The sequence below is a fragment of the Condylura cristata genome, unplaced genomic scaffold (assembly GCF_000260355.1).
Source record: "Condylura cristata isolate star-nosed mole 26May11 unplaced genomic scaffold, ConCri1.0 scaffold00008, whole genome shotgun sequence".
NCBI classification, from domain to species: domain Eukaryota; kingdom Metazoa; phylum Chordata; class Mammalia; order Eulipotyphla; family Talpidae; genus Condylura; species Condylura cristata.
Window position 1 is genome coordinate 37,304,823 of NW_004567109.1, and position 27,605 is coordinate 37,332,427.

Here is a 27,605-nt window from a genome sequence, read left to right on the forward strand (position 1 = left end):
TGATTATCTTATGCTGCTGTTTATTAAAAATGTTTACCAGAAAATATTATTTCCCGAATGATGCTATCATGGAGGTATTTGGGAATGTAAGTCATAATTCCTATTGATTGCTATTTCACTAAAACAATTTTTTAAAGTAGGTTTTTAAATAGACTTGAGCATTCTTTTTTGAGTGATCTTAGGTGGAGGGGAGAATTACAAGACGATATGTGGCAATATTTTCATTTTTAAATCAAACAACATTGAACAATTACTTTACAACCAGATGGAATGTCATTGGTTTTAAAAGATGCATCCTTTTTGGCCTCTCTGTTTCCACATAACCGGATTTACCAAAATCATGTCTTAGAACTCCAAAAAAGAAAAAGCTGTGTACATCTTATCATGTTTAACTTAGATTCCAGCCATACTGATAAAATAAATGTGGTCATTTAATTGTCACAGCTTATCTTTATGACCATATCTGCCCAAAAGAAAGAATTCCCCATCTGGTGATTAATACACACTGTCAAAGAAAATGAGTATCATTATGAAAGTTCAAAGAACTTGTCCATTTTTGCTATTTAATACAGAAGGGAATACAATAAAACCTTCAGGGCCTTATCCATCTGTTTTAGGTACAGCTCTTGTCACCACCTCAGCAATCAAACTCAATAAAGCAATCATTTCACATGGCGGTAAGATCAGTGTCAGGTTGAGTTTGTCCCTCTCACTTGAATTCCTCAATCTGCCCTTCACTTCCATTTCCTTCTTCTGTCTCTCCACACCCTTCCAACCCCCTCCAGTCCCCAATCATGTCAACTATGTGAGTGGGGCCTTAATTCCTTAATCACCAACATCTGCAAGCTCACAGTACCACCTCGGACGCCTTTTGCAAGCCACAAAAAAACTGAGTAACAAGGAGCTCTATTATCTGTACACCTTCAAAGGTGAGTACCTGTCCCAATGGCTCTCAAAATCAAGACCAATAGATCTTTGAAATGGTTAGAAGCACAATTTCTCAGGTCCTGCCTTGCAGTACTGAGCCAGAAATTTCAGATTTGAGAGGCCAGCAATTAGTGATTTAATAAGCCCTCCTAGATTCTAAAAAAAATCGCAAAGCCTGCCTAAGATAAAGGTATGATGGTGGGGGTTAGAAGGTTGTTGCATTGTTAGTTGTGTATACATAGGCAAAGAATAATATTTTAGTTCACACAGTCCTTTATCAAAAATCAAGTGTTACTTAAATATTTAACACTAAAATCTTTAACATTAACCATTTGATAATTGGCTTTATTTTTTGTAGTTGTTACTTGGATTAAAACTGACAGCATCCAGCCTTGTATAGTTCATCCATGGCCCATATCCTTGGAGAGTGACCAAACTCTTTCTCCTGAATGTGGACAGACAAAAAACAGTTTCTTAGTTTTTTTTTTTTTTTTTTTTTTTTTTTTGTCTCCGTGTTGAAACTTAAAGTTGAGGTCAAGGATTGGCTGGTTTTTCTTGGAAGGAGGGAAGGCCAAGCTCATAGCCAGCACAGAGCAGAAGCAGCTGCAAGGCCCCCTCCCTCCTCTGCACTTCCTGTGGCCACCTGACCTAGTTGGCTGCATGCAGTTACCTGTGGCTTGTTCTCCAGCTGCGGCCCATCAGCCCCAGCCAGCCAGCTGAGAGATTGCCTCTGCCCTGGCTATGCTTCCATTGCCTATGGAGGCTGAGAGCTCTGAGGGAGGACAGCAAGGGGGAGCCCAGGGAGGTGCTAGAGGTGAAACTCATACTCATATTAATTTATAGACCTCTTTGTCCCACTCAGCCCATAGTTCAAATGCTAAAAAGGAAATGCTATGTCAGAAGAACAGAAGGAACAAGGGAACACACACACAAGAGAAAAATCTTTGCAGTTAAAATATGACCACACCTGAAGTTTGTTAGCATAAATACCAAGAGTATTAGGACACTGTCAACTCAAAAGAAGGAGAGCATTGCAAGTCATCAGAGCGCTTAAGATTGATGTAATCTGCTGGGAAGTCAGGCTGGGAAGGCTTAGAGACAGATACTGCAGGAAGATAGCCTGCTGACATATTCAATGGCTGGTCAAACCCTAGGTGTATATGAATTGCTTGTTCACAAGTGGGTTCTATAATATTGGCTGGGCAGGCCCAACATGATGCTATGTGTACTGAAGTAACAGGGTGAGTAAAAATTCTTTTCAGTAGTCTAACTTAAACGTTTAAACTGGTCAATATTTTAACAGATTGAAATAAAGATTACTTAGGGAATACTCACTTTGAAAGAACTTGATTCAATCTTTATAGACCTGTGTTCTTCACTGCAAATTCAAATACCCAAACAACAGAATTAGCTGCATAAAGCCAGCAATAATTACTAAAGATCTCTCTGAGCTTAGAGGCACATGGACCTTGCATCAGAGATAGATGGAGGTCAATGTCCATCCTAGACCAAAGGTCTTTGAACATAGGAATGATGACTGTAGCTATCATTTGGGTCCACTGTAATAGGATTTCTTGAAAGATTTCATTTGTATCTACCTACATTAAAATTACTTAAAAGAACTGAAACATGCTAATGATGTGTAGTTTATTAAGAGCCAACCTAGTAAGACTAAAACTAAGATTCAGGCAAAATGACTTATTTGACTCTAAAACGATAATATAGTGCTTGAATCAGTTAGCTGGGTTGCAGTAAACACACCACTAAAATCTCTGGTTTGCCTTGCAAAAGCAAAAGTTTATTTCTTACTCATGTCAGCAGAAGACAATCTGCTACCATTTCCCAGATGAAAGGATAAGCTGTTCCCAGGCAAGAAAAGGGCAGAACTAAAACAAAAAACTTCTGTTCAGATATGTTTCATATCGTGCATGCTCTCAGTCAACACAAATTCTGAGCCCAAATCTGGCTGTAGAACATGGATGTACAGATGGTCCCTGACTTATAATGGTTTAACAACTTTTCAACTTTAGGATGGTGTTAAAATTAGATGCACTTAGTCAAAATAGTACTTGAAGTTTTGAACATTGGTATTTTCCCTGTTGACCAATATGCAGAATTCCAACCAGCAGCCGTTAGCCACAGCTATCTGCTTCCAGGCAGATATTCAGTCAGGAGGGTAAACAACCTATACTCTAGACAGTTTTTCACTCTCAGCACATTATTCAACAAATTACATGAGACACTTAACACTTTATTATAAAACAGACTTTGTGTTAGATGATTTTGTCCTACTGTAGGCTACTGGAAGTGTTTTGATGGCTATTTTGTTCTGTTGGTCAAGTATTAAGTGCATTTTCATCTTAGGATATTTTCAACCTTTGATGGATTTATTAGAGGTAACCCACCTCAAGTTTGGGAAGATCTGTTCCTAGCCCTGATGAAAGATAATTGTAGTTACACCATCACAGTCAAACAAGGATGTAAAATCTTCCTTTAGGGAAGGAGAAGTACAGTTGCTAACAATGATATAATCCCCAAACGAGCTGAAGTCATAGTGGACAGAGCCCGCCCAACAAACCCACGGTTCAGAGTCCCTTCTCTCTGCCATTAGTGGCCCACATCACTAGTTGGTATTCTCAGCTGGGCTCAGCTGTTAATCTTAACATGTTCAATATGTAGCCAAGGATAAGCTCCTATTGTACTAGTGCAATAGTTGTTGAACCAAGTTAATATCACAATTGTTTGGGAGATTCTGCAAACTACAGTTGACCCTTGAACTGTAAAAATTAGCTTACATGCAGATTTTCCCCCCCAGAGTACATATTCTGGGTTCATAGTTTCAACTAATCATGATGTGCATGGTTAAATACCTGGATGTGGAACGGACTCATCTGCACAGACAGCCGATTAGAAGTTTGTGTGTGTGTGTGTCTGTGTCTGAACTGTTTTAGCTTCCTAATCCCCTGATGCATTTAAGGGGCAATGTATCACTTCTCAAGATCATACCAAAATCTATCACAAAAGTTATCATAAAATCTATAAATTCTTGAGACGTATGAAGCACTGTATGGTCTAGGACTTCCACCTTCATGGGACCTGGAGAAAGAGAAGAGTGTTCACCATGTACTTTTCAATTGCCTCAGCACCTTGACCAGAGCCAAATGACCTTGAGTAAGTACAGCAAACTCTATTTCATTATCCAACAAAATGGTCTAAATGTGATTTGGAAGTTAAGAGTAAAGGTCCTGGAATGTCGGACAGTAAATTTCCCCTTCACCTCTTGGTAACTGTGAGTTTAGCCAAGTGATTAAACTGCTATTTCTTCACCTGAAAAAGTACTTCACAGAATTGCATTAAAATAATTAGCTAATTTGTGTAAGCTGCAGAACACTGTCCAATACAATGTTATCAGAAATATATAGTCTTGCCAAAAAATATATATAATTTTATAATCTTTCCACAATCTTTCAGAGTTCACATGAGCACTTAATGAGAATATAAATAACGTGAAGAATCTCGCATCTAATAGGTACTCAAAAAGTAACATTACCATTGTCAGTATGTTTTAAACAATTTTTAAGAGATGCATTATTTTCTAATGTGGTAAAATATTTAGAACATGAAACATTCTACTTAATTATTCATGCATATGCCATAATGTAGAACACCAGTACTGATGTCAATGAGATGGGGGTGGGCTTAACCCCTCAATAATTTCTGTCATCTCCTTTCAAACCCTCCCTAATAAATATACACTAAGTAAAAACAGTGTATAGTGCATCCCTAAGCCATCCCTAAACCAGATGTCATCCCTTACACTCCCTCTAAGCCAACTGCCACCTCAAAGCTTCTCCCATGCTAAAATTCTGGAACTACCCCTGAGACAACTGAATGTATTATGGCTAGGTATATCAAACCAATCTATACTTGAAGGAAGCCTACAATAATTATGACCTTTAAGCAGTTCCTCTTCCCCTAAACACTTAACAGTCACAGATGTATTTAGATATTATTCAGTGTCGTATATCTCAACCATGCAGGGAATGAAATGAAAGGAGACCTGATTCTCCTACACTTTAGCACATGTAAGGTGCAGGGGCAGGCACTACCTTCCTTCATTGTAGACATCCATTATATCCCCTCCCAGAATTCTTCGCATTATGTTTTAGAACTTTGATTATGGAGTTTGGGCACCACTATGCATTAAATACCGAGCTCCCATTAGCTTCTACCAAATTGCCTAGCAGTTTTAAAGTCCTTGTTGCCCTAGACAAGGGTCCAATTGAGCCAGTGTGCCAGGGACTATCCAGGTTTAAGCAGTGAAAATTCTTTGCCCCAGAAAAGCTTTCAGTCCTAGGGGAACCGGGACTCAGTCACCTCTGCAAAAACAAAGATGGTAACAGGGATTCGGAGTTCCTCTCTGACAGGTAGACACAAAATATATAGAAATGTGAGCAACTGACCCCTGCATCTCTGGTTTCTTACAATGAGAGGTAGAATGATTTTGTAATTAACACTACTATAAAATTGGGGGGAACCTATATAGCTCCTCCCCCCAAAAAAAAAAGTGAACCAAGCATTTCTTTGAGCCAAGTCTCTTATTAGTAAAAATAAAAAAAATTAAATGAGAAATTTCAGGAATTCAAGTCACTGAACTATATAGCCCAACTCTTTTTTCCTGTTTGATCTTTGAAGATTAGCATTCAGGACTTTTCATGACATTTATATTGAGGAAAGAATATAAGATTATTAAAAGCAGAGAAACTCAATATTGAGAACGTACATCAAAAGGTCTTCAAGACAAAGAAGGGATCATATGATTTGAAACCAGAGTTACTAGAAGCATGTGTGCTGCACTTCATTTTCTAGTTAACAGCGTAACATATGTCAAAATGTGATTTAAAACACTTCTCACAGCTGAGCTGACATTTGGCGATCCTCAGCCTTCCTTTGCTGTTGAGGATGGGGGTTCAAATCCAAATGAGGTTAACACTTTGTACTGGTACATATTCCTGGTGGAGAGGAAAAAAATCTTTTAGTGTAAGTAAAATGAAAACATCTGTTCAAGTCCTGAGGGAAGGAGTTGTTTTTTAAAAAGAGGGGGAAGGGATGCTTGATTGTTAAAGCTGAGATGGCCTCAGTAACTTTGCCAGTGTTAAATAATTACACTTTCAGTTGCCCTGTTTAACTGGGATGATGAAAATTTGTCCACGAGCATGGTTCAGCCTTCATTTTTCAATATCACATATCTTATCTCCTAGCCCTGTCTTAATGATATGATAATATATGTTAATTTCTGTAACTGGTTTCAATTTCTTTTCACATTAAATTAGGGTAAACACAACACAATAATGACTGACCTTTAGCCATACAGCTTGTCTTGGTTAATAGTAGCTGTGCACTCACCATCAGAAGTTGTATTATTTATTGTTATATAACAGAATACCACAAACTTAATATCTTAAAATAATATCCATTTGTTATCCCATAGTTTTGTCAGACAGATCTGGCAACAGTATCATTGAATTCTCTGCTCAAGATTGTGTTCTAAAGTGAAATTCAGGTCCACTTCCAAGTTCATGTGGTTGTGGCAAAATTCAGTTGTTTGTGGTTGCAGTACTGAGGTTCTGATTCTTTTGCTGGCTACAAGCCAGCATACACACTCAATTCCTAAAAGAAGCCCACATTCCTTGCCACAAACCCCTTTCCATTTCCAAAGAAGCAACAGAGAATCTTCCTCACATAGAATATTTTGAAGATTCTATATCCCACCTAAGTCTCACTGCCTAGGTCAGTCTCACTAAAGATCATCTCTCTTTTTTTTTTTTTAAAGATTTATTTATTTATGCATACAGGAATTGGGATACAGGCCAGAGGTGCAGGCGGTGAGAGGATTCACCAGAGACAGAGTGGGGAACAGAACTGGCAGATGTACCAAAATACACTGCTGAGGGAAGCAGCGGGGTGGGACAGGAGAGGAAGTCAACTGCACCATATAATGTAATCACAAAAGTAGAATCTATTATATGCACGGTCCTGAGGTTTATACAAGGGATGGAGAGCTTGGAGGTCACTTTTGCATTATCTCTATCATAAAAAATACAATGCAACATTTCTCTTTTTGAGCCTTTAAATCTGTTTTTAGAAGACCATAAGAGAATGCCCAAAACAGTACATAGTAGGACTTAATTCAATCTACTTTTCAATTGAACATACAAAAGTAATGAAACAATTATAAAAACAAGGGGGAAAAGTATAAAATAATTATTAACTACTAATTTTTTTCTTCAAATTTATCATCAGGAGTGACTAAAATAAAAATAGAATTGAATCCCATCATCATCATGGAAATGGCTTAAAGAGAAAACTATTCAGATCAATATGATTGCTTCCCATTTTCAGCACTAAGTAAATAATTGCCACTGATAGCCAACAAACTCAGTAATGTCCAAGATTTGTCATATAACATTATTCACTGGGGGAAGGAGGTGAGTGAGCGGTAGTTAAAATCAAGGATTTTAGAGCTAGATAATCTGGGTTCAACCTTCCAGCTCTGTGACCTAGGCAAATTATCTGGAGTGTGCCTCATTCTCCCTCATCTGAAAAAGTAGAAGCATAAAAGTACCTGTCTCATACACTTGTTTTTGAGAATGAAATCAACTTCTATAAAGCCCTTAGATCAGAGTTCCCAGCACATGGTAAGTTCAGGTATTGGTTATTATCACTTATTCTAGCCCAACCAGTAACTGAGTGTATGACTTCTTTTAACCCTCACAATGATCTGGAAAGATAGGTATCACTATTGGCTTCTTGTTACTGTAACATGATGACAAAATTTAAGTACAGGGAAACTAAGTAACTTTAAAGCTGAATAGGCTAGGGCTCTCCCTGGTGGCCCAATGGGTTAAAGCACACATTATGAAGCTCCAGGAATACACTGCAGTACAAGTTCAATCCCCAGCCAGGAAGTTGACCCACATGGCATGGCAGACCTCTCACCCACCCACTGCTCCCCAAAGCCGTATATTTCAGTACATCTGCCAGTTCTGCTCCCTACTCTGTCTCTGGTGAATCCTCTCACCCACCATACCTCTGGCCTATACCCCAGTTCTGTAAACATAAATAAATAAATCTTAATAAATAAAGTATAGGCTAATAAAACATCAGTGTTTATGCTGGGACACGACATTCATTTGTCACAGGCCATTTATCATCAGAGTTATAAATAAAAATAGTGGAAAGACTACAGATGAGGATTTATTTTCCTGATTGTGTTGATTTATTAAAAACCATACAACAACAACAATAAATCTGATGAACAGATAGATGATAGGGTTTAGAAATGAGTGACACAGACAGAATATCAATTTTATGAATTTATATTAAAATTATATATTAAAGCTTAATATATATAAGCGATGTATAAAGCTTTATTAAGATAAGTACATTAAAACTGACATTTATTATCATGAATGGAAATTGAGTCCATAAAAAGAAAAATAGTTTTAGAAAGTCCTCTATAATTTTAAGTTTCCAACTTAAAGAGGCCCAGCTATCTGAACACTTGATACTGTTAGTTTTCAGTTCCTGTTGCTTTTAATTGTAGGAAACAAACTGAGCTAGTTGCCACACACAATGCTAAATGCTAGACACACACACACACATGCACACACACATCACTCCCATTTCCATTTCCCACCAAAGCACCACTCCCCCTCACTAGCTCAGGAACCTCAGTAGCCAAAACCACCTCTCTTCCACACAGGAAGTAAGTTAATGTTTAAAACACCAACACGGGTCAGTCAGTGATGACAACTGACATCCATTTCCTTATTCCTTATTCGTTCTTAACCCTTAACTTCCATTGTCTATATAGCACTTAACATGAAGTGAAATTATAATTTTGTTTTTTATTCTTATTTATTGTATACTGGAGCCATAAAGATAAGTGACTTGCCTGGAGTCATTCCACAGCATGTACTGTAGTTGCTTAATTAAAATGAACGTATGAATGAATGAATGAGTGACTGGAATGACTGACTCCCAGTTCTATAAAATTAGTACATAAAATAAGAAAGAAAATAGCAAGCCTCTGAACAAGCCTCTGAAATAGACTGTTTCTATAGTTGAAGTTGGCAAATGACCTACTGTAAGTAGTTTCACAGTCTGCTGGAGAAGACAATGGACAGTTGTGATACTGTGGGATGAATGGTAATATGGAGGTAAATACAGGGTCACAAAAGAGGAGCCTACTTTTTCTTACAGGATCCCGTAATGAGTGAAAGGTAAAATTAAATCTGGAGAACGAGTGAAAGTAAAATTGGGGGAGGAAATGTGATAAGCATCTAGATAGAAGGGACAATAGGCGCAAAACTGCAGTATGAGTTCAGAATCTTCGAATTTTTAAATAGTTCCCCATTCCACGTTCTCCCAAGGTAACTGTAAGACTCAATGACATAATAATAGGTATGTGAACGTATTGTGAATGGTGACATGCCATGTAGCTTAAGGTATTAATAAGCATAGACATGGATCTACTCGTCATTTGTTACCTGATTTTTTTTTTTAAAGATTTATTTATTTGTGCATACAGAACTGGGGTATAGGCCAGAGGCTCAGGGGCGGCGAAAGGCTTCACCAGAGACAGAAGGGGGAGCAGAACAGGCAGGTCAGGAGAGGTCTGCCGTGCCATGTGGTCACTTCCAGGGCAGGCAGGGATCGAACTCATGAGGAAGTTGCTTTAGCTTCTTAGTGCTGTGTTTTAACCCGCTGCACCACCAGGGAGAACCTGTTACCTGATATTTAAAGAAATAAGGAATCATTTCAGAAGACTGCAAATGAAAGTTGCTGTTATCTGTGCTCAGAACCCTGGGAATTGACTCCAAGCCCTCTACACTAATTGGTTGGGCAACGGTTTGTTGTTTTTTTTTTTTCTGCCAAGCCATGTGGGTCAGCTCCCAGACAGGGGATCAAATTCGTCGTGCTGCACTGGCTTCAGAAAGCGGTGCTTTAACCAGTTGGGCCACCAAGGAAAGCCCCTCAACGGTTACCTTTTTTTTTTTTTTTTCTTTGGTGAACTTTGCTAAATTGGGGCTACAGGTGGTGGAGGTAGAGTCATAGTTTTGACAAGGGATCTCATTGGCTTCTCAAAGTAAAGCAGATGATGATTGGTTATGAGGGTTTCCAGCCCCCTACCCTTTGTCTCTGATTGGCTGACTGGAAGCCAACCTCCCACCCACCTCCTCCACTTCTCCCCTCCTGCTGTGTGGCAAAGTGCGTGCCTGCTCCAGCTAAGTGGTCACGGAGTTCCACCTGTGAAGCTGAAACGCCGCCCAACCACCACGGCCTGCACGCACAGCCCTCACGCTCGCTTCACATGCAAACATGCCCGTCCCAGGTGCCCCTTCAAGTTTACCTTGACATCAGGGGGTGGGCTGTGGCACAGCAGAGACACACTGCTGGCAGAAAATCTCTTCTGGAAGTCCTCGCTTGAAGGAGGCAGAGGAGAAGGAAAGTCACTGTTACATGCCCGCGCTGAAGCCCTTTTATCTGAGGCGTTCGCAGTGTTCTAGAGTGCTAAACAGCAGGCCACTCCGTCCGCTAACTAGGTGTGAGAGCGTGACACGGAACCCCAGAAAACCTGCCTCAGAGTAGACCCCTTGAGTGTGGACCCAGTGACAGACCCTTTGCCGCCTTACCATGCACAGCAGCGCTTACCTTTTGCTGGAAAGAGAGTACCGACAGTTGAGGAGGAACAATTACACGGTGAGTAATGGGTACTTGGGGTGCGAATTTTTTTAAAAAAACGTGTAATCCGTGTTTATTTTTATTTTTATTTATTTTTTTAAAAGATTATTTATTCATACAGAACTGGGGTACAGGCCAGAGGCTCAGGGGCGGCGAGAGGCTTCACCAGAGACAGAGTGGGGGCAGAACAGGCAGATCTACGAAGTACACTGCTGAGTGGAGCAGCGGGCTGGTCAGGAGAGGTCTGCCACGCCATGTGGTCACCTCCGGGGCAGGCGGGAATCGAACTCATGAGAAAGTGGCTTTGGCTTCTCAGTGCTGTGCTTTAACCCGCTGCGCCACCAGGGAGAGCCATCCGTGTTTATTTTGTACGGCATAATTTCGTTCAACCTAAGGTGCGCCCACTGTATTGTCTTTTAATGATTCCTTCACATCATCTCTGTCATCATAATAACTGCGATCACTGCTTAATAATAATAGCGATATTGGGTGCACTGGGCCCCCTAATTTATGTGGCATTAACCCTGAATATCAGGGTAGGGTCCCTCAGGAAGTGAAGGGGAGGTGCAGGGCAGTCTTTGTTTTTCCTACCAAAAACCTAAGCCTCAGTAGTTTCGGCAAAGATTTGGCCCTTAGACTCTCATTACAGGACTTTTGGACTCAAAGCCCCTTTTTCTTAAGTCTTATATTCTACTTGGTGACAGCCGCTGTCAGGCGCACATAAATGCCCCTCTTGGTCATTTGAACACGGGACAGCTTTGCCCTGAATGCCATCGGTGAGGTTGTTAATGTTCATGGGGTTTATCGTGTACAGTGTGGAAAATAAAACATGGAAGGGGGGTGTGGACAAGGGAACCCTTTGGGGAGAGAGAGGGAAGAAAGCTGTAACAGGAGGGCTGCTTCCCAGGCAGCGCAGCGGCGCGGTCTGTTTCTAAGTGCAGCCTTCCCTGGAGATGCTGTCCCAGGGTAGGTAGGTCCTGGAGTGAGCCTCAGCCCTTCCACATGGGGAGCTTAACCTGGCGTTTGTGCCCTACCTGAACTTTGAAAAGCTGCTGGAACAGAATTCAGTTTCTCTGTGAATACAGAAAATGTAGGTGACCGTTTAGTGTTTATTCAGATTAGTGTGTATGATAGCTATGTGGTTGCTCAGAAATGTTGAGCATATTTAAGTGGATTCTTCAGCCGACCTGATAGGTTTTCTATAAAATACATTCTTGTCCCTGATTTGGACCCCAAAGCTTACGACAAATTTATCCTTGTATACAAGCATAATTTTAGAATTGTATTTTAAAGTTTTTTGTTTGTTTGTTTGCTTTTGTTTTGGTTGCTTGTCTTCAGCGAAGACATCCATAAGAGCCCATGCTTTTCAACTTATTTCGTTCTTGTCTATCTTAAATTGACGTCCCTAAATCACACATCCCAGTCCTGGTCCTTCATTCCACTGGTTATTTCTATGCCTATCACTTATTTTAAATTTATTACTGCATGTTTCCTAGAATTTACCTTCCGTGAAATAAGGCATATGTAGCTCTTCCCCCCACCCCATCAACTAATTATTAGAAAAAGAAAATGAGATTTTGGAATTCTTTGTAACCTTATTTTTGATTTTCAAATCTTTGATTTAATTGATTAAATAAGTTTTGACTCATTTAATCTTTATTTTTGCTTTGATTTTTTTTTAATTAAAGGGTATAAGTGCCTTTCCTGTGAATGAAGATTTGATGGAATGGGAAGCACAGATTGAAGGTCTACAGGATACAGCCTGGCAAGGTTTGTTTTCAAAACCAGTAACTTTTTCAAAAGTTATACCAATAGCAATTTATTTTCTTTCTATTTATAAAGTTGTATCATATAAATTTTCTAGACTTCTCAAAGTGTTTGCATGACTTTGTGGCTTAAAAAGTAGATGACTGGATTAAAAAGATGTGGTATATATACACAATGGAATATTACTCAGCAACCAAAAAAAAACACACACACATGCCTTTTGCAGCAACATGGATGGAGCTGGAAAAATGGAAAAATCATGCTTAGTGAAATAAGCCAGAAAGAAAAGGAAAAATACCAGATGGTTTCACTCATAGAAGGAGTATAAAGAACCAGCGGAGAAAATAATAATAATAATGAACAACTATATCCCAGAGACATTTTATGGGGGTGGAATGGAGAATGGGATCAAAAACAGTGGGAGGAAGTGCACTGGACTATGGTGATGGCAAACAGGTGATTTGGTGATGGGAAGCCCACCATCACCAACTGAGAGAGAATTACAACTGAGATGGGAAAAGGCACAAAATGATGTAAAAATAAACTATTATATTATTTTTTAAAATTAAAAGTATATGGCTTAAATTTTTTGGTCATATTGACATAGATGGACATTTTATGACTGAATTTTTCTTTGTGCCAAATATTAAGGTTATTACAATTAAGAAGTAGACACAATAAGTAATATTAATTGAAAATGTCATTTACAAGTCTTTTGTGAAAGAGAATAGATGTCAAAATTCCTGCTGACATCAAACTCCTGCATTTCATTTTTTTCCTCTATCATTTTCCCACAAATTTCCATAAATCAAATTCTCAAGAAGACTGGGTCACTATACATTTTAGTTAGCATTCTCTTTTTCACTTGTGGGTTAATGAGATTGTTTAGTGAGGTATGTGTGGGGGGAAGCCATGTAAATGACAATTATAATAAAGAACATGTGCTATTATGTATTCTAAACAAAACACCAAGGAGACAGTGATTAGTTAATTGTGCTTTGAGGAGTTAGGAATGGATTTTGAGTTTGAGTTGAGTCCTGAATAATGTAGAAAAGTTTTACAGGTTTAGGAAAAGGGGAAAGAAATCCAGACAGAGTAAACGGCATGAGAAAATCTTATGGACAAGATAGGGTATGGAGCAGTGAGTTACAGACCTACACAGTGAAATGTGCAGGTGTTAGGATGATGGAGTAAGTGCATGAAACGGACTTTTGGGATACAGGCTGTAACTGTGTTCAGTGTGAGTAAATAATGGAGAGACTATTATACTACTTAGAGGAGTCTGTGTAATACAATTAGAAAGGCTGGGAAAATTAAACTATAAGAAGAAACTTGAGGGTTCGAGTTATCAGAACAACATGACACTTGAATAAAATTGTTTCTTTCTATATCATAGGATTATTCTTCCAACTGAAAATAAATTTTACATTGAAGTACAACTTGGTCCCACCAGTTGTGAAATTTAAAACAATTCCTTTTCATCCCAATGGTAAGGACCAAATGAAATTTTAATCACTATTGGAGAATTTTAAAAGGTGGAGAAATTAGCACTTTAACTCATAATTCAAAGGGAAACTATCATTTTTTTTGTTTGTTTTTTTCTACGTATATATATTTTCTATGGGGCTGAGGTATTACATATAAAGTTTTGCATCTATTGCAGTTTTTTACTTAAGTTACATATTTCTGCATTAATCATTCTTCAAAAGATCATTTTTAATGACTGAATCAGAAATTTAACCATTCTAATATATATATGCATATATATATAAAACCATAGTGTTATTCACTATTTTAGTTATATCTTTTTTAAAATTAAGAAATGATGTATTAATAACTTAATATTTTAGAAAACATAAGTTAAATTGTTACATCAATTTAGCTACCCACATGGTGAATTTCAGATGGATGAAAAAAATCTAAAAGTTTTAGATGATAAACAGAAAAAATCCAGTAGAATTTGTATGGGCTTAGTGAGCCCATGGTTTTATCTCATGAGAAAACCATGACAAATTAAACTTCATGAGCTTTTTAATAATGTCTCCACAGCCAATGACATTATTAAAAGGGATATACTATACATTAGCTTTTGCAAACTGAGGAGGATAATTACAATATAAGAAACAGATATCCATAACATATGAAGAGCATTGTGAACCAATAAGAAAAAACACATAAAACTATAGAAAAATGGTAAAAGCTATAAGCACATGATAGGAGAAACAGAACAAAAATGTGCAGCTTCAATTAGTAAGAAAATAAATGAATATTAAAGCTAAAATATGATTCATAAGCTATGTTTGCAAATTTTAAAAAATAGTATCCAATTTTAGCAGAAGTGGACAAATGTCATCACTGACATGAGTACCTTTCTGTCACCTTTTTGGGAAACAATTTGATAGTTTCTAATCAATATAAAATACAAGTAGCTCTAAATTCCTGTAATACCATGTTAATAAATTATTTCATATAAATGCTTTCATAAATGTATAAAGAATATATTTAATACTTAAAGATGTTTTCCCAATAGCTGTTTTAGAAATGGGGGGAGGGAAACAATGTCCATTAATATAAGCATTTTTAAGTAAAACATCCTATACCTGTATATGTTGCTTTAAATGTAATAAGGAAGCTTTAGACTTATGGTCATTGCTATATCCCTAGAATCTATACTGTCTGGAAGATGGTTCATGCTCAGATATTTTTTTTTTAAAGATTTATTTATTTGTACATACAGAACTGGGGTACAGGTCAGAGGCTCAGGGGCGGTGAGAGGCTTCACCAGAGACAGAGTTGGGAGCAGAACAGGCAGATCGAGGAAGCACACTGCTGAGGGGAGCAGCGGGCGGGTCAGGAGAGGTCTGCCACGCCATGTGGTCACCTCCGGGGCAGGCGGGAATTGAACTCATGCGGAAGTGGCTTTAGCTTCTCAGTGCTGTGCTTTAACCCGCTGCGCCACCAGAGAGGGCCCATGCTCAGATATTTTAAAAATAAGTATGTCCAGAGATATGTTGGCAATTTATAAATGAAAAAAAAAACCCTTTGAAGAATAAAATGAAAATGCAGTTCATTTATTTATTTTTAAAAGATTTTTTTATTTATGCATACAAGAACCATGGTACAGGTCAGAGGTGTGGGGGGTGAGAGGATTCACCAGAGACAAAGTAGGGAGCAGAACAGGTCAATGTTCTGAAATACACTGCTGAGGGGAGCAGTAGGTGAGATAGAAGTTTTCCAGGTCACCTCCTGGTGGGTGGGGTTTGAACTAGTGTTGCAGAGGCTGGAATAGCTTGATAGGGCTGTCTTTAACCCCTGCACCACCAGGGAGCCCCCAATACTGTTCATTTATTTAAAAAAATTCTCCTGACATTAAATGGAATAATTAGGGAACAAAGGTAGATGGGAGTAGCAGAGAATAATAAACAAAGTCATACGCGCATACTTTTGTGTGTTTATCTAGACCAACTGGCAATAACTGAAAAGTAGCATTAATTCTTATTTTACCTTTATATACTTTTATGTAAATTTTTTCAAGTATATTATTTTCAAGTACCTTATTTCGTAATTAAGACCTATTTTTAAAGGACGAGATTAAATTTAGAATAAAAAATTTTGGGCTCTCCCTGATGGTGCAGCTGGTTAAAGCACAGCACCAAGAAGCTCACGCCACTTCAGCATGAGTTCGATTCCGCCTGCCCCAGAGGTGCAGACCTCTCCACACCCGTCCGTTGCTCCCCTCAGCAGTGTACTATGACAGTCTGCCTGTTCTGCTCCCCACTCTGTCTCTGGTGAATTCTCTCACTGCCCCTACACCTCTGACCTATACCCCAGTTCTGTATGCACAAATAAATAAATCTTTAAAAAATATATATTGTGTACATTTGCCATTTATGTGCTTAAAATAAGCAAAGAGTGGAATTACTGAATTAAACAAAGCCACGTAACAAGTGAGGGTTGTTCTGATCCCCTGTTCTCATCCCTTTCCTTTCTGTAGAGTAGCTCAAACTTGGTATCCAGAACAAATATGAGAAAACAATAGTACTTTTTTCTTTGCTCACCCCTCTGATAGGGAATGACTTATTTATTTAGGGAAATAGAAGAAGAAACTGAGCATGTGTAACTCAGAAGTTTCTCAACACTCTCTTCAACCATCTGTTAGGTAGAAAGCTTAGTTTGGGGGTGGAAAGTTCAATTCAGTGGGACTTGTGCAGAATCCCCTTAAAGGTGTGATCAAGTTTATTATTCTCCATTACAGTCTTAGGTAGTGTTGATGTTTGCTTTTTAAGTCCATTTCAACCTTGGTCTGTTTTATTACATATGAACTTGGGAGGAATGGACTGTTGTTGATAAGCCCCAAACTCCAGAAGATGATTATGTAAGGTTCTGTGTCTTCAGATAAATGAAACCCAGTTGCCTTTCAGTGATTGTATTTTTACTCATACCAGGAAGTATATATAAGGTTCTTATTTTAGCACTCTCCAATCTGGGCATTGAAATTTTGTAGAAATTTTTTTGCTGCTTTGATAACCTCGCTATTTCAACAAACACTTTGAATGCATATAAGTTAAGCACTTTTTCAAGTCTATTGGTTGAATTTCTTAGTTTTGTGAATTGTCAGACTTATTAATAATGTTATCACATAGCAAGAGTGGAATTACTGAATTAAACAAAGCCACATAACAAGTGAGGGTTGTTGCAATTATTTTCCTGATTTGGCATGTGTTTTCTGATTTTGCCTATATCTTAATGTTCATAATTTTTAAATAATAATTTTGTTAAATGTGTTAACATTATTGCATTATTTCAATACAGTAGATCAACATACTGGTCAGCCCTGTATAGATTTCTTGGACAATCCTAGTAAGTGGAATACCAGATATACATTAAGCAGCATCTTACTTAGCCTCCAGGTAAGGACATGTTAGCATAATGCTCTCTTTAGTTCTTTCATTTATCCCAGTTATTCAAAATATAAGGGATCAGATGTACAATGCATATTTGAATGTTTATAGAATTTGAGTAAACTTATTTAAATCAACATTTCTACAATGATAAAATGGAACTTGAATTATAAGGGCTATTTTTTCAAAATGAAATTCCCATTGAATGCCCTTCACAACCAAAGAATTCATGTTTTAGAAAAGAGGGAAGGAACTATTTTAATTCTGGAAATAATCTTAGGTTTTCTTTGGGCTCAAACTTCATCATACTACATGTGTTTAGATCTTTCTTCATTCATAAGGAACTTTGCCTCCCTCAGAGGAGTGAATCAAATGATCACAACTTAAAATGTTCAGCACTGTCATTTGCTTATGAAAATGTGTGCTACTTGTTTTACATACTGTCATAAACCTTTGAAGGTCAGTGATACTCAATGAACTTTCTGCATTGATGGAGATACCAAGCCTGACCTATACAGTAGCCACTAGTCATCTGTGGCTACTGAACACTGAAATGTGGATAATATAGTTGAGGGACACTGAGTTTTTCATTTTATTTAATTTTAAGTAATAAAATTTGAATACCCATGGTGTCTAAAGCCTACATTGTATGTGTCAGCTATCCTTTTGATAATGTGAGAAACATAATTATTACACTGTTGGTCAAAGGTTAATACTTAAAAATGGTGCTTAAAATACTTTAAGGTCTAAATATGCTAGTTATCTCTTCTAAAAACTTTATAATCCTAATTTCTTTGAACACTTGTTCAACTGCATACTAACACCCATCCATAGGATGAATTCCAAATGCATGGGCTTTAATAATTGGATGTAATGCAACATACCTGCTGTTGTAGAAGTTTACTAGTGCTTCAGAATTTCTGTTTATCTTCTGGAGAAGTACTCCTCTAGAGTTATTTCTTCCTACCATGTGGCTAAATGGTATTTTATACCATTTTTTTTTACTATTTATTTTTTACTATTTTAGCACAGTGTTTCATATATATGTTTTAAAATATTCTTTAAATTCCAGTTTGTAACAATAATCAAGCATACTTAATAGCTTGTATATGTTTTATATGAGAAGGCTTTGGCACAGTTAATGCAAAAATTATTGAATAAACTTCAAAAGATGTCTCTGCCTGATGAAGGTTATCTCTCCAGCCAAAGACTAAAAGCTTGCTCTTAAAGAGGTTTCACTTACATTCCACCAACTTTGGAAGATTTAGGGTAGCCCCTTCTGAATCCTTACTTGAGCAATTCAGTGTTCTTAGAAATGCTGTCCAATGTGTTTTCTAAACAAGGAATTCAAAAAGCAGCAGAATATTCTTGTTGCTTTTCAAATATTAGATGGAGGAATATTGCAAAAGCTTGCCATCACTTCTATGACTCTCAGGACAGTTATCCACCTTGACCTGCATCTACACTTAGGAATTCTGGTTGTAATTATTTTGTGTATATTTTGAAATATAGTTAGCATATCATTCAAAATAATGAATTACAAAAGAAACATTTGCAATTTGGTTAATATTAATTTTGAGGTGCCAAATAAACAAGATCATGGCCTGGCAGAACTACTAAGTTTGTTATGATTGATCACCTGTTTTGTCCAGATGCAAAGCTATATTAGGCAGAATTTAAAGATGTCCCCCCACACCCCCCAACCACCACCACCTCTGGTTATCCAAACAAACTCTAGCCCAGTACTGCTGTAAAGAACTTTGCAAATGGAATTATGGTTACTAGTCAACTCACTTTAAAATAGGAAGGCTATGCTAAATTCTGTGCCGGTTGGCCTGAAAATAATCACATGAACCCTTAACAATGAATGGGAAGACAGAAGAGTCACTTGAAATACAGTGGAAGGAAGAAGAAAGGAATGTGATAGGGGTGGTCAGAAAGATATCAGGTATAATAAGCAGGGTTTCCATACCTTTGTTGCCTCTGAGATGTAGGAGTCTAAGATTAAGGACAAGCAAGAGCGTTCTTGGATGGATGGTCTCTCTGAGGGTGACCCCCAGCTAACAGCCAGTACAGAAAAAGGGACTTCACTCCTACAAATGCAAGTGACTGTATTCTGCTAACAAACAACCTGGATGAATGTGGAAGTACACTTTTTTTAGAACTTCTGAACAAAGTACTGCAGTGATTTCAGTCTTACTAAATCTGAAAAAGGAAGCCAGACCAACCACCCCATACTTCCCACCTGCAGAAATGTTAGATAATGCACTTGTGTTCTTTTAAGCTGCCAAATTCTGTAATTTGTTACAGCAGCGATAGAAAACTACTGCAGACACCAAATTAATCATTCATATATCTGGAGGGATTTTGAAGTGTACACAAGCCTCAATACATGAGTTTGTTTATCTGTGATCTAAATTTGATCTCCTGTTAAAATGTGTTCATTTTTTTAGTGGAAGTGTTTTGGTGTTTCCTCATGTTTAGTTCTCTTTACACATAAATTCAATTTAAATTCATGTGATAGAAAGGAATAAGCTACAGAAGGACTTTATAAGTTACTTTGATCCTGTTGTTTGGCTCATGAATGTACAGTGTAAAGCCAAGATGAATGAGAAATCTTGCCATTTGCAACAATATGGGAGGGATTGGAGAGGACTATGCTGAGATAAGTCAGAAGGAGGAAGACAAGTGTTGGATGATTTCTCTATGTGGAATATAAAGAAACAAAACAAAGAAATAGGCAAAATTAAGTGTAGAATTGAGACTACCAGAGGGGAACAAAGGGAGGGTACCTAAAGAACTATAGGAGCTTTGTTAGGACTTTGGCTGTATGTATGGTATGGTAAAACATCTGAACAGGTGACCCCTACATCCCTAACAAAGGGAGGGTACCTAAAGAACTATAATAGAGGATTGTTAGGACTTTGGCTGTATGTATGGTTTTGGCTGTATGTATGGTATGGTAAAACATCTAAAGAGGCCCCTACATCCCTAAACCATACATAGTGTTGTAAGCCACTATGACATCAATAAAAAATACATTTAAAAATATTTATTTCAAGATAAAGTAAGTACAGATTAATAGGAAGTTGCAAAGAAATGTATGGGAAGGGCTTATGCAAATCTTCACCCAGTCTTCCCCAATTTGACACCTTGCATATTTGACATCAAAAACAGGAAATAGTTTTGCATCCCATAAGTATTGGGATGACTGAGGTCATTGATTAGCACAGAGTTTTAAATGTAGGTGACTTTTTAATGAAAATAGCATTCCTTATACTATAAACCATTCATTGTAATAAACAACTCTTATAATATACATTGAAAGATGTGGTCTGGCTCACTGGTTCTTAGCTGTTAGGATAGATACATTTAAGAAAAAATGAAAAATGGTCCTTTTCAGAAAAAAAAAACGTTAAATATACACAAAAAGCCCATGGTTTCACTAACACACGTTATCGTCATCCCAAAATAAGATGTACATATAACTCAGGTTGAAATTTTCTTGTCTGACTAACATTTAAGGAAATATATTTTCTTAAACAAATTTGGAAACTCTTTTTCATGTTTTTTGAATCTAGGGACCATATCTATTTGGCTCGCTCTCTAATTAGATACATAGTAGGCATTTAATAAATATTTCTTATATGTTTATCTTTTTGCTCAAAGAAAGAATTTGACAGTATAAACTCTATATTCTGTGTTTTCCTATAGGTTATGCTGTCTAATCCCATGCTAGAAAATCCAGTGAATTTGGAAGCAGCCAAAATATTGACTACAGATGAATCCAAGTACAGACTCATAGTGCAGAGACTTTCCCAACAGCCATTACTATGTAAGAAGAACCTACTTATTATTTGCAACTTATTAAATACACATTTATAGCAATTAACTTATCTAGCAAAGGCTTATATAGGGGAATGCTTTCTGTATCTATCTCAAAAATGCAGTCTTACTGAGAACTATTGTACTTGTCAAACCAGTGTGATCTTTAAAAAAAAAATCAAATATCATAAATTTATTTTCTTTAAATGCTATAATGATATGGATAGATGATACCAATTATAAATATATGACACAATTCAATTATTTGGTCTGTGGTAATTATTCCTCAGATTATACCTGCACTACCCAGATTTTACTGATTCAGGACCCCTTTCCTCAATCTGGAAAAAAAAATCCTGCTGAATTCTCCCCCAGGTATTCCTTCTAAGAGTCCCTGTGGAAATGGCAACTGAAATTCTTCAATCTTTCCGCTCTGTTGACCAGTTTTTCTGATACTCTTGATGCTTATTCTCATCCTGCCATCTTAACTGCACAGCTTCCATTGCTCCTGTGTGCTCTGTACATTTTACAGAACAAGGTCATTGGCTCCTTATGCCAAGACAAGTTGGTCACAAACCAGGGTTGGGCCCCTAGTGACATAGTTCTTTTCTTTGTACCCTGCCCTGCCGCCGCCTCCTTCTGCCTCTTTTTCTTGGAGCAACCTCACCTAGTGACTCGTATTATTCAGACTCACTCCATTAAACTAATCTCTCATGTGCTTGCTCTCTCAGCTGTCCATTGTCTCCTTCTTCCAGTTCTCTTCTAGGACCCACCAGTCCAATTACCAAATCTGTAAATTTGTGACCAAGCTCAAGTGTTCTCTTCCACAGGGATTCTGGGTCTGATACAAAAGAAGAGGTTGTGGTCAGGCATCTTTATTGATGTCTTCAAACATGTCACGATCGCCATTGAGTTCCTCAAACATTCCCTGACAGTTTTGAGACTGGTTTGCATACAGAGTTTGCACTAGTTTGCACTTACTAAACATTTGTGGAATGAAAGAATGAATAAAACAAATAACTTAATCTTTCAGGGAGCCCTACTTTACAATTATAATCAAAGGTCTGACAGAGCTGTGTCCATATTCTCGTGGATGGAATTTTAAAAACTAATTTTAATGAATTTTCTGCAGTAAATAATTCTATGAGCAATAGTTTGTTTTTGTTGTGCAAAGACAGGATGAAAAGAAAACTGAAAAGAAGTTGGCTCTTTTGTCTTCTGTCAGGTAGAGATCATCCTTCATTCCTTTTATTTCTGCCATCACCAGATATGAAAGCTGCCCAAATTGCAAAAATCACCTAGCAAATGAACAAAGAAATAGTACTTTGGTTGATTTTCACTTTGTTATTTAGTTATTTTGGTGTAAGATGTGAAAATCCAAGACAGTAAATTGTTATCAGCTTGCTTGCCATCTCAGCAGCACAGTAGCCTAGGGTGTTGTGGAAACAGTGATTTTCTGAACCCCTCTAAGAAAATAACAACCCCAATACTGTAGATACTGCTGCATGAGTGAGGATTGAAAAGTGCAGACAACTCATTCATTCAAAGTTAGGTGCTATGTAAGATTTATGAAAAATTCACTCTAAGAGAATTAATTTCTTGTAACAGCTTAAAAAATTCTCTGCTAAGTGCAGTGAGACTGGTATACATGCAAAATCTTAACCAGAAGATCTAGAGAAAGCATAGGAGTTTTACCACATTTTTAGATAACAGAAAACTGGAACAGATAGTTAATTGTATAAACTAGAAACTCAAAAGGCACCTAGCTTGTAAACCTAATTATAGGGTTCAACTATATCCTCTGTTCCCAGCCTAGTATCTGGCTATTGGTATCAAATAAAAATTCATAGATTGAAGGAATGAAAAAATACATATAATCTTAGATCATGATTTTACTTCTTAGTTTACAAAGTACTTTCACATTTACTCATTTGATCCTCACAGCCTCTTTCTCAGAAGGAAGCCAGGATCAGGGATGATGGGTATAGTACAGACTACAGACACCAAGCAGCACCAGGGTCTCAACCCCATCCCTACTTCCACTGTGTCCCCGTGTTTTATGGATTGAACATAAAGTCATTCTTTTGGGATCAAGGAATTAAAATTCCCCAGGAGAAAATGGGAGGGACTTGATAGTAGAACTCTATTCTACAAAAAACATTCTCAGGAGTGATTTGATCACAAATTTAATGTAAGCTAAGAATGAAAATTTCACTATGTGCTTTACTCTGCTCCGGGAAACCAATATGCTCATTATGCGGCATCACATTACCTTTGGCTGAAGAAACTGTGTAACTTCAGCTAATTGTAGAAAAAGATAAGAGCAATTGTAAAAGCTGTCTTCAAGCATTAAAAGGAATTTCCTATAGAAAAAAAAAATATTTCTTGTCTGTTGCCCCAGACAACTGAAGTTGGACTAATATATAGGTCTGCTAGGTTGTAGCCAGTGAAATCCAGAACAAGAAGTTTTGGCCCTTCTTTGTGACAATGTAGCTTGAAACTATTGAGAACTTTTCCTCCTCTCAATCAATTGGCTGTAGTTACTCTAGCTATCTTCAATCTAAGTCTGATATTTGGTATGTAATCATGAAAATGCCTCTTATTCTCCAAACTTTCCCTAGTCTGAATAGCATGGTCTTTACCCAGGTTTATTAACAAAAACATGTTAAGGTATGAGGTCAAACCAAGTTAGTGGAGATCCCAGTGACCTTCCCATATCCTAGCAGTGCCTTCTCCTTATGAACTGTGACCTCTGTTCCTTACGTACAGTTAGGGTGAGATAGTATCTCATTGTGGTTTGGATTTGTATTTTCCTGGTGATAAGTCATTATGAGCATTTTTTATGTGTGTGTCAGCCATTTGTATGTCTTCTTTAGAGAAGTGTCTATTGGCTCTTTTCCCCATTTTTAAAAATTGGTTCTTTATTTTCTTTTACATTGAGTTATCCAAGTTACTTGAAGATCTTGGATACCAGCTGCCTGTTAGATGTGTAATGTGCAAATATTTTCTCCAGTTCAGTTGGGGGTCTTTTTATTTTACTGATGATTTCTCTTGTTGTGCAGAAGCTTAGAGTATAAATTTTCATACCATCACTTAATGCAATATTGTTGTTGATGTTACAGTATTGTTACTGTTAGACTATTATCTGCAGGTGTCAGGACATATGGAAAAACCTAAGTTTAACAGGATGGTGTGTGCGTGTGTATATGTATCAGCTGGGGTTATAAACTCCTTTTTTTTTTTTCTGTTTGTATTTCATTGTACCATGTAATCCAGTAACTTTTTAGTAGAGTCTCTAAGTTGCATATTTTAACTAAAATTGTTAAATATCTATTTCCTATCAAATAAATGCATGCTCATACTTTAAAGAATAAGTAATATAAGTTGGTTATTAATGAGATATGGCAGACCTTAGACCCCAGTGGGGCCCCGCAAAACACTAACAGCTATCAACATATTTGGCTGGTTCTTTTGGAATTTACCACCAGAATTCTAAGTTTATTCTGTATTAATATTTCTGGAGTTTCAATAAGAAATGATGTGCAGTCTTCTTCTGAAGGATAAATGTCTAGCTTTTGTACTGACGTTTCAACCATCTTTCCTCCTAGTAAAGTTTGGTTACATTAATATGGCTTAATAAATGTTCATCACAGATGAACTATCAACAGTATTTTTCTTTTCTTATACAAATGACCTTATTTCCCATTTTCTTGTTTGTTTGTTTTAAAATAAATACCTACCATCTATTCTGCCCCTAAAGCATTTGCAACACTTAAAATCACTCTCAGGTTTTCAGCTAGTGCAGTTCCACTGTGGAGACATCTTTCTGTGGTTCTCATCCTCTTACATTCTGAAGTGGCAGTTCTTTCTGAGGATTCTGGGAAGGCCCTTGTGCCTACTTCTGGGGTTGGAGCTCCTGCTTGACTTGTAATTTTTTCTCTTGGTTGGTGTGCTCCTTCATTTTGTTGGAGATATCTACTCCCAGGTGTTTCTGGGTACACGAAAACTAAATCTTGTTTGACTTTGAGGCCCTAAGAATGTATTTATTCCACAGTCACCTGTTCATAATTTGGTTAAATTTTAGTTTATAAACAATTTTCTTTGAGAATTGTAAGGACTCTATTACTTTCTAGTTTTAGTGATGTTCTTGAGAAGTCTGATTTCATTCAGATGTCAATTTCTTCACATGTGATTTATTCTCATTCTGGAATCTTTTAAAATTTTTTCCCCAAGATTCTGAAATGTCTTCATTATTTCTTGGTGTGGTTTTGTTTTTCCCTTGCCTCCTCGTGCATCACGTACAGCATTTTCTAGACTGTTAAAATAGCAAACTGTAATGCCTTGCATTTAGAAAAAAATTTTTTTTTAATTTATTTATTTATTCGTACAGAACTGGGGTACAGGTCAGAGATGCGGAGGGTGAGAGGATTCACCAGAGACAGAGTGGGGAGCAGAACAGGTAGATAGGTAGATCGACGAAGTACACTGCTGAGGGGAGCAGTGGACGGGCCACTAGAGAGGTCTGCCTCGCCATGTGGATCTCATCCCGGGCAGGCAGGAATCCAACTCATGCGGAAGTGGCTTAAGCTTCTTAGTGCTGTGCTTTTAACCCGCTGCGCCACCAGGGAGGGCCACATTTAGAAAATTTTAAGTGATTTCTTTTATAACTTCTTTCCACTCCATTTTCCTGTTCTCATTTAAATATATAAATGCTTAGATATTTAGGGTCTACTGGCCTTATCCTTTAAATTTTTTAAATCTATTTTCTCCTATTATTTATCTCCCTTTGCTCTTTATTCTGGAGATTTCCAAAAAAATATGCTTCCATTTGCAATTTGTAGCCTGTTTTGATTGTTACCTTTCAAGATATTGACTTTAAGTCTGTAGTGATCTTTAACTATCCATTCCTATCTTATACTTATGATAAATAGCACATTATAAAAATGGACATTCTGAATAGAGTGCGCTTGTTCATGGGTTGTTTTGCTTTCACTGTAGGATTTTTCAGTAAGGACCTAGTCATACCTTTAGTAAAGCTTAATTATATCTCCTGTGATAAATCTTCTACCTTGTACCCAGAGGAAGAAAAACACTTGTTTACATTCTAGGAGCCGGTAAAGGGGAGAGAGTAAGGGATCTTCTATTCAATATGAATTATTGATTGATTCCCTGCTTTCAAACCTTTGCCATATACTTGTTCTGTTCTATACCTAGTATCTCCCAACCCTGAGTCTCTGAGACTCAGTTTCCCCTTGCTGTGTAGGCAGTGGTGGTCATCTGGTTGCCCTGGATGAGGACATACATCTTTGGTATCTGTACTGTATCTCTCACCTTTTAAAGGTATTTGCCATCTCCAATTCCTGACCTGTTTCTCAAGTTGTGAAATGTAAATCTCCTTGCCTTTTATTGGCTCCTCTATTATGTAGTTAGGTCTCAAATTGCTGTGGCCTGCTAAAGTAGTTATATTTGACATCTTCCTATCTTAAATTTTTTCTCACCTTTCTTTTACTCTACCTGACAGTTTATATCTTATTTTTATTCCTTTACTTCTATTTTACTGAGGCTTTGGGGAGAAAGCACATGCGTTCATATATTCAGTCTTCCAACTAAACCAGAATCCTTTCATTTTTCTTTACAGTGAAAGATGACAGGCCTGAGATACCTAAAAACCCAGATAAAATCATCAAGTAAGCTTTCCTTTATACAATTCTATGTCAATATTTTTACTAAAAGCACTGTTGACTTAAACTGCTTATAATTTCTATCATAATTGAATTTTCAGTTTTTTAATTTTGAAAGCATGTAGATATCTTTTTTCTTTTCCAGTATCATCTTTTAAATGTTTTCAGGAAGAATGTGGAGAATTCCTTCTAGGCTATTAAATTAAACTTGAAGATAAATATTTGGCTTTTCTACCCTTTTAATTTTTTCTTTTCATTGTTGAAAATGAAAAAAATAAGTTGTCAGCATTATAGATTTGAGATCACAAAAATCCAAACAATTGATAAGAAGGTAAATGTTCTGGGGGGAAGTGGTGAGAGGTGTGGGGCTAAAGCCATGGGGCACTTTGGAGACAGCCTTGTAGAATGGCATCAATTCAGTCTTGAATCTCTGAACAAGGTAGACATCTATAGTATATGTGATCCACAGCATTTAATATCTTGAATATTTCCATTAGTCTTATTTTGATATAGTACATCATCATATATGCTTGGTTTGGCCCTGGTTTCCTTGACTGGCTCTCTATTAAGGTGAATAAAATTTAGTAACTTAAATGGTTTCAATTTGTGAAACAATGTTAGAAATTTGTGGAAATGTAAGCTTATTCTAGTGAGTAGCTCATTATGTTGGGATTCAGCAGAGAACATTGCTACCCCTTCAGTTTGTCAACGTGGAGAGAATCAGTTGGCACATAGTAGACTGAGGTAGTTCTTGAAT

At 37.2% G+C, this 27,605-nt stretch overlaps 1 protein-coding gene across 1 annotated transcript in view; it reads left to right on the forward strand.

Annotated features, from left to right (window-relative positions):
* Window positions 1-10,626: 10,626 nt before the first annotated feature.
* Window positions 10,627-27,605, forward strand: part of UBE2U (ubiquitin-conjugating enzyme E2U (putative)) — a 28,128-nt gene continuing 11,149 nt past the window's right edge. Inside the window, exons 1-6 of the mRNA XM_004679076.1 lie at window positions 10,627-10,692; window positions 12,363-12,444; window positions 13,838-13,930; window positions 17,254-17,351; window positions 21,057-21,177; window positions 26,806-26,854. Of these exons, the coding sequence (XP_004679133.1) occupies window positions 10,627-10,692; window positions 12,363-12,444; window positions 13,838-13,930; window positions 17,254-17,351; window positions 21,057-21,177; window positions 26,806-26,854 (509 nt within the window). The remainder of the gene's footprint in view (window positions 10,693-12,362; window positions 12,445-13,837; window positions 13,931-17,253; window positions 17,352-21,056; window positions 21,178-26,805; window positions 26,855-27,605) is intronic.